Genomic DNA, 8,535 nt, shown 5'->3' on the forward strand with positions numbered 1-8,535 from the left:
GTTTTCGTGCAGGTGACACGTAAAAGCACCCACTACACTCTCTGAGTGGTTGGCGTTAGGAAGGGCATCCAGCTGTAGAAACTCTGCCAAATTTAGATTGGAGCCTGGTGTTGCCATCCGGTTTCACCAGTCCTCAGTCAAATCGTCCAACCCATGCTAGCATGGAAAGCGGACGTTAAACGATGATGATGATATATAGTGAAATTCTGTCTCTCCGTCCATCTGAGGTCCCTGTATTTCAGTCTACGTTTGCTCTACATAGACACATTATACCTTTATGGAGTCATGATGATTTTGGAATTGAAAATCAGCCCTTCATTAGGTTCTTGAATATCCAGCATTGGGATCAGGTCTGGATGAGGATTTGTTATATGCTAACAGTTGAAAATTCAAATTTCAGAAGAACTCCAAAAATTTGTGAGCTTACAAGTTTTTTTTATTTAGACTGAATTTAAAGTAATACCATATTGGTAGGGTACTAATAAATGCTTTATTATTATTATTGCTCTCTTTAGTTTTGAGTCGCAGGCTTAATTAGCGCTCCACAGGAGCTAGCTTGAAAGTCCACACAGAGTGCAGCTTTTAAGATAATGTATATGTAAAAGAGACAGCACAGATGTGACCCAGAGTTTGTAGTGTACTGGTGAGTCATTGATAATCTGTCTGTAGACAGAGTTTACTGCTGTAAATCAACAGTAGCACCACTTGAGTAACAAGTGTGTTGTTAGCTTGTAGTAGTACTCCTACAGATTAGTAGGAAGTTCCACAAACTCACTGAAATATAGTCATCCTTGAAAATCCTGTCAGTCTTTTATAAGTCACAAGAAATCCATCATTATTCAATCAAGGTCCATTTTTTTCAAACTGACATTATATTGGTATCTGAATCAACAGATATTGCCATTATTTTTTAAACACAATGTAGACATTTCGAACAATTATTGATTTAGTTTAGATAGAGATGGAAACATTATAATAATAGAATTACAGACGTAGCTGTGGTATAAATGGGATTATGCAATTGGATCATTTGGATAAAGAAGACTAACTGAAGAAAACTTTTCAGAACAATACCAAAAACTAATAGTTATATATGTGTGAAGGAATTTCAACAGATTAGTAATAACAAGATGATGTTTTTAGGATGTAATGGTTTTAGTTTAAAAGTACAGACAACAGCAACTATAATAAAACTAATGTTTATTATTATACAATATTATTGGTATTAGCCATACTAACATTTTGTTTCTGATATTACAAAAGGGTCTCAAGAATAACTACTTCCACTACCACCACCATCACCACCAATATTACTCCTACTTCAACAGTTAAGATGGGGTAGAATCTGTTGCAGTAATATATTATTCACAACAGCAGTAAGAAGAATAAAATTATGGTTTTTGACAGAATCAAATTGTTACAATCCAAACAAAGCCTATGTTTATTAAAATAAGTTACAAAGTGAGTAGCAGCATGAGCAACTGAAATATGATGATATTGGTTTCTTTTGTAAGGGAGATCTAGGATTGATAGAATCAAATCTCCAGTATATTGGTACTTATTTTGTAAGTCTCATAGAGACAATCCAATGTGGAAGCTTCTATGTCATTTTAACATGCCAAAAATGGTAACCAAATTGCCCTCATTTCATATCATATCATATTAAAGAGAAAAAAAAACAACAGATGATTGAAACTGGAAAGCTTCTTATTATAGGTCTACCATATCAAGGCTGACCTGGTGTTGAAAAGCAACCTGTTAAGGATGATACTTAAAATTTAAACTCTTAAAATTTAGTCCAGTTTTCTAACAGTTTCTACAAACCCATTCTCCTCAATCTGCAGTTGATATTGATTAAAGTCTGATACTCACACATTTTTCAATAAACCCATACTTTTTGATCTGCAGACAATATTGATTAAATTACCCAAACTCTAAAGTTGTTGAAGAATTGCTAAAGAAATTTGAGAATCAAAATAGATTTTGGTTTAGAATACCTGTCAATCAAAATATAAAGCCATTGTCATTTGATTTAGATGTTTGTACAAATTCTTATTTGAATAGGCTTGGTTTTACTATAGCTTTTGTTAGCTAATTATATTGCTATCTGTAACTAATACAGCAAGCAACTCTAATTAGCTTCACTAAGAAAAGGTGTAACTGTCTTTAATTTTCACACTAAACTATTTCTTTTTCTATTTCTGCTCTTTGTTCTTTTCTTTTCTTTAAAGATTTCAAGCATTTCATATAATTTAACACTTTTTTCACTATTTATATCTTGTTGTCATATTGGGATGATTTAAGTAAATTTTCCTATCAGGTTACTAACTCCCCACCCCAAAGAAACAGGAAATTTATTCACAGTGTTTTCCTAAAGAGAACATTAATTCGTAGTGTTCCCGAAAACAAGACTTATTCAATGTTCCCCAAACAGGACTTCTATTCATAGTGTCCCCCAAAACAGGACTCATTCATAGTGTCCCCCAAAACAGGATATTTATTAAGTGTGCCCCAAAATAGGACTTTATTCAGTGTGCCCAAAAATTAACCTTTTATTCAGTGTGCTCTAAAACAAGACACTTATTCAGTTTGCTTCAAAAGAGGACTTTTATTCATAGTGTCCTCCCAAAACGACTTTCATGTGCCCCAAAACAGGACTTTATTCACATGTCCCCCCAAAAGAACATTTATTCAGTCTCCTATATGACAGAGCATTTAAGTAAGCAAATTATAGGATATGAAGTATTTCTTTTAATTTTAAATACTTTTTCCATATTATTAACTTTTCAATAATTTAAACTCTTATAAAATCATTGTTTTATGACCTTTACCATTTATTTATCTTGTAATTAATTGTAGAATGAAATTAAATTTTATGCATGAATTTGGTTAAGATTTGAATTATTGTTTTTCTAATTTTCTTTTTATGGTATAGTTTTCAATTTGTAATTGTACAAGAATATATCTATATCATATAACATTTATAACACACAAGCATACATGCATACTTACACACATGTGCATGTGAGTACACATACACACACACATGCATGTAGCAAATGCACTTACTTTCATGGGCATACATGTACACACTTAATCACATGCACACTACACCCACCCACACAAACACATATTTTTCCTGTTTTTTATGTTAGCATTATCAAAATGTTTTCAATTTTAGACCATTCCATTACATGTTACTGAAACAAGTATTTTTGTCATAATTATTTTAGTGTCTGTTTCTTAATACTGTCATGTATTGGACAGCTCTGCTATCCTTCCTAAACTAGTTATGCTGATTAAAGCAGAACAACAGAATAATGTACCTTGTCTAGAGTTCCAAATTTCAAGTGATAACCATATAGTCAGCTCTATTTATATATTTTCAACATTATTTGAAGTACAAAGTCAAGTATTTTGTTGTTGTTATAAGCAAATTGGTTTATTTAGGAATATGTTTGATGGACTCAACTTTTAAATCCTAAGAAGGAAGATCTTGCGAAAACTGATTTTTTTTTTTTTTTTTTTTTTTTTTTTTTTTTTGATGTAGTAGGATTCAGAAATCATTAAATTTCTACTGATAAAAACCTATAACTAACTGACTCTCCATTGGTTTATGCCAATGAGGGTTTGCCAGCTGAGTGGACTGGAGCAACGTGAAATAAAATGTCTTGCTCAAGGACACAATGTGCAACAGGGAATCGAACTCATGACCTTAAGATCCTGAGCCAAATACCCTAACCTCCAAACCAAATGCCTTCATGTAAGAAAATATAAAGACTACAAAATTAAAAAAAATTATCATCATCATTTTAGCTTCCACTTTTCCATTCTTACATGGGTTGGGCTTTTCTCCTGATGAAGCAAATTTCCTACACCAGACGCCTTTCCTTTCTCATAACCAGATGCATTTTCACAACAGATTGGAAATGAAGGATTCCGCTTGCACAATGGAGTCATTTGTTTTCAACTATCACACAATGTCAAGGCAAGGTGACAGTTGCACATGCACAAGCACACACGCATATACATACATATGTATATATTTTTATTGATATTTAGTAGAAGTAGCAGAGTGACTCAAGGTCTGACAGTTTAATGTATTAACCAGACTATCATATGTTGTTACACACTGTTGGTTAAAATATGATTCCTTGTCTTGTAGCTTTTAAATGATGTCACTGACTGGCTAGGCAGGCAGGCAAACAGATGTTTGCTCTAAGCAGAATGTTAGTCTGTCGCAGGGTTACTAATTTACATCTGAGTAGACTGAGCAACATAGAATGAAGTGTTTTGCACTATCAGTTTAAGAATCAAAACCACGATCTTGAGTGCAACACCCCGCCTATTAGGTTACATGCCTTCACATGCACATGCACGAATGGGTGCGTGTACAATGGTTTTTTTTTCAGTTTTTGTCTATCTGAGGCTGTTGCAGAAGACACTTCCCCATGCAATGGGATTGAACCTGGAACCACATGGTTGCAAAGCAAAATTCTTACCACACAGCCATGCCTGTATCTATTATGAGCTATTTGCATTTATAAACTTTATCAAATAAATAAAAATAGAGTTCTGAAGTACCTTTCAAATGATACAATGTATTAAGTGCTTTGTGCAAAGAAAAGATTTGTAAATGCAAAGTTCATTATGCATATGTTGAATAGATAAGGTCAAATAGTTGTGTGATTTCAATGTCAACATTGTCGCTGAATTTATAATCTCTGACAATAGATAAAAAATCCAGTTTTCAAATGCAACACCACACAACACACCTCAACACAACACAAAATCTCTCTCTCTCTCTCTCCCCCTCTCTCTCTCTCTCTCACACACACACACATACACACACACACAGTTTTCAAAAAGTAAGCCTTGAAAATAATGAATGAGTTCCCACATATAGATAGGTACTTTGTGATAAACATGCATGATTACAGCAATGTAGAAGTTGAATTAACAATAAATTATGCTGGCAATACGCTTAAGATACAATTTTCTATGACTCAGTCTGTTGAGCTGTCAATAGACACTGCAAGGACATTCAACTTTCTGTCATGTAATATATTGATATTTTCTTTGTAATGTTGAGTAAAAATCTCCTGGTAGATACACAGCTTCTCAGAGCATAAATATTCTCCTCTTCTTGAACATGGTTATCTCACCTAGCAGTTGATCTTATTTGTCATATTTGCAAAAATGGTGTTGGTAAGAGTCTATCTTCTAACTCTGTTAGGCTGGTTTTTGAGGCATAATCTAAAACCTTTTCTTTCATATTGGCATTGAAGCAATAAATATATTGGACTCTTCCCTCATTGCATTAAGATCAGTGAAAGAGTAAGAAAATATATTTCAAACTTTTTTGGTTAGAAAAAGATCCTTTTTGTTTTGGAGGATTCAAACAAAAACAAAAGCCAACACCAATACTGACAGCAAAGAGAGTTTTGTTAATCATTCCTTGTTTGTGAGTGATTTCTTAATTAAATAAAAGGAAAAAGACTCCCTTTGGTCATAAATGACCATGGGATTGCATGAGTTCCCCTCTGAAGGACAAGTCCAGGCAAGGTTGTTTGTGGAAGGCCAGCAGTTGCCCAGCATATACGCCTCCCCTATCCACACCATTGATGTTATCAAAAGGAAAGGCAAACACCAATACAGCTTGGCACCAGTTACATCACAACTCATTTCTACTGCTGAGTGAACCGGAGCAATGTAAAATTGTGTGTTTGCTCAAGAACACAATACACAGCCCGGTCTGGGAATTGAACTCACTACGTCATGCTTGTGAGCCCGATGCTCTAACCACTGGGCCAGATGCCTTCACTTAATTAAATATAATGTCCTAAAATTACTGGAAGTCAAGTTCTGTTTTATAATGAGTTTGATGAAATAGGTTATAATTTTGATAAAATGTTTTGAAACCAAAACATAACAGTAATTATCATTTACCTATTATTTATTTTTCAGTTGAAGAAGAAGAAGAAGGAAAGAGAACATACAAGCAGTAGCTTTGATGAATGTAAATATGGAGCTGATAGTGAAAAAGATGAAATGAGTAGTGCTTTGTCTCTTGGAGAAGATTCAAATGAACCTAAAATATTACATGACAGATCAATATCTGATAAAGATGAAGACAGCAGTCAGTCTTTTGACCCGCCAAAAACTTTAGTTGTTGATAAAGAACTTGTGGCAGATAATGAAACTAATTTAGAATATCAGCTCATGGCAGACAATGAAACTAATTTAGAATGTCAGTTCAAAGAGGCTATTAAAGAAGAACTCGAGGCCGTGTCAAGCCTTTCTACTCAACAATTAGATGTAGGTAATGAAGAACTTGTGATAGCGCAGGAATTAATTGCTGCATGTTCTGAAGATGAACCCAAGGAAGTTGATGAGAATGAAGAACAAGTTGTACCATTGTCCTCATCTGATATTCCATGCCAGTATTTTGTGGAAGGTATTTCTGAAGAACATTTTGTTAATCAAGATTTGGTTTCAGATGTCCAAGAGGAATTGCAAGAACAGCAAAAGTGTATCCCCAGTATTGACAGACCTGTTTCAGAAGCTGAATTAACAACAAATAATGATCAAGAAACTGGGTCTTTGTCTTCTTCAGCTCCCAAAGAACCAGCTGTCATTATTGGTTCACCTGGCAACCTTAATGAATTAGCTGCAAGGACACTTATATCAAGCATGCACACTGCTACCAACTGTGAAGAACATTGTCATCTTGGTAAATTAGAAGAGTCTGTAATTATTCAAAATACGTTTCAACAAGAGAATGATTTTGAGAATAGCAGTAATCGATTGTCAGAGATTGATATCGACCTCAGCTCTCAAAATGTAGCATCCATTATACCCGAGTCTAGTTCAGCTGTGTTAAGAAATGAAGACAGTTTACTTGATAGTGATCTCCAGCAATGTAATAACCAAATGCAAGATGCTCAATCGCCAGGTCAATGTGCTCTTCTTCAGTTGGATGCAGATGATGAAGAATTAGCGTCAAATATTCCTTTAATGGCTGAAGTTCAAAGGAAAGGAATGCCACTTATGGCTGCAACAGAAGCTTATGAAGAACAGTGTTGGGATGTTGCTTATGAACATTTAAATTCACCCTCTGAGACAGACTCTGCTTCAGCAAATTTGAGCCCAAAGTTTAGTTCTAGGCAGGTAAATGCACCTCGTTGTATACAGCCATTAACCAGAATACAGCTGCGAAGTCTTTATTACAACAATGAACTTGCAGTTAATGAAGAGTTAATTAATAATTTTGTACAGGTTAGTTCCTTCATTTATATATTATTTTGCTTTTCATCATCATCACCACCATTGTAGAGCATTTTAATTGATTGTATTTCCATGTTTCTATGTGTTGTTAATTGGTTAATGTGTAATCATACTTTACTAATGGATTGCCTTGTAACCTATTGAGCTATAGATGAATTGTTGAAGAAAGAGGCTGGGATCTAGTTCAAAACGGGGGCACCAGTTTTCATTTATGTTTTATGTAGTGTTTTTGGTACCGAAAGACTTTCAAACTGCGTATACTTATCTATTTTGTATTATAGAACAGAAAAAAATTTTTGTATTCGGAGTTATTTCATGTAAAAAATTGTCTTATTTCGATAATTTCAACCAATCACTGACAAGTATTCACCTGTTTACAGTTACTCCTTTGGCAGTTTAAGCAGTGTAAAGCATATTTAATCTCCATTTATAATTTCGTTAACATCTGCCTGAACTGTATGTGTACAACATTTGCTTTTTTCATTTTCTTTCACGCGTGTTTATTTCGTTAACATCTGCCTGAACTGTATGAAAGGTTTATTAGCTACTGCCTAACCCTAACCCTAACCCTAACCCTACTGCCAATATGCTTCAGCCATTTTTTGACAAGGAAATAATAATTTTATCACCGCCAGAATCGTTTGCGAATTGTTTGTTTAAGTAGTCAGCACTTAATGTATTCGGCTGAATGGACGTCAGTCATTGGTTGAAATTACAGAAATACGACAACTTTAACATGAAATAACTTGCGATGTACGTTTTTTTGTTAAGAAGACTAAGAGAAAAAGATGTTTTATATGACACATTCTACCAGTGTCCCAAGTTTCAAAGTGTTTCGTTAAGAAAATACTGGTGCCCCCGTTTTGAACTAGATCCAGAGGCTGTATCATGTCCCAACAAAGTTAACCTCATATTTTCAACTGTGATGTTTTTTTTTATCTCCTCTTTCCTTAGAATTTATTTTTGTAGGTGAGTGAATTATTGATTTGATTTCAAGAAAGAAATAGTATCAAAAGCAAAACTAAAAAAAACAGTTTGAAATATTTTTAATATTATCTTTGCTATTTTGTTGTGAATATCTTTTGATATATATATATATATATATATGTATGTATGTGTGTGTGTGTGTGTGTGTGTCTGTATGTGTGTGTGTATGTATGTTTGTGTGTGTATGTATGTATATATGTATATATATATATATATGTATATGTATTTATATATGTATATATATATGTATGTATATGTGTG

General features: G+C 33.8%; 1 protein-coding gene across 1 annotated transcript in view; it reads left to right on the top strand.

Annotated features, from left to right (window-relative positions):
- The window catches only part of LOC106883775 (ectopic P granules protein 5 homolog), a 130,856-nt gene that overhangs the window by 30,457 nt on the left and 91,864 nt on the right, over positions 1-8,535 (top strand). Inside the window, exon 2 of the mRNA XM_014934904.2 lies at positions 5,968-7,278. Within this exon, the coding sequence (XP_014790390.1) occupies positions 5,968-7,278 (1,311 nt within the window). The remainder of the gene's footprint in view (positions 1-5,967; positions 7,279-8,535) is intronic.

This window comes from Octopus bimaculoides, chromosome 4, assembly GCF_001194135.2.
Source record: "Octopus bimaculoides isolate UCB-OBI-ISO-001 chromosome 4, ASM119413v2, whole genome shotgun sequence".
Classification (NCBI taxonomy): Eukaryota; Metazoa; Mollusca; class Cephalopoda; order Octopoda; family Octopodidae; genus Octopus; species Octopus bimaculoides.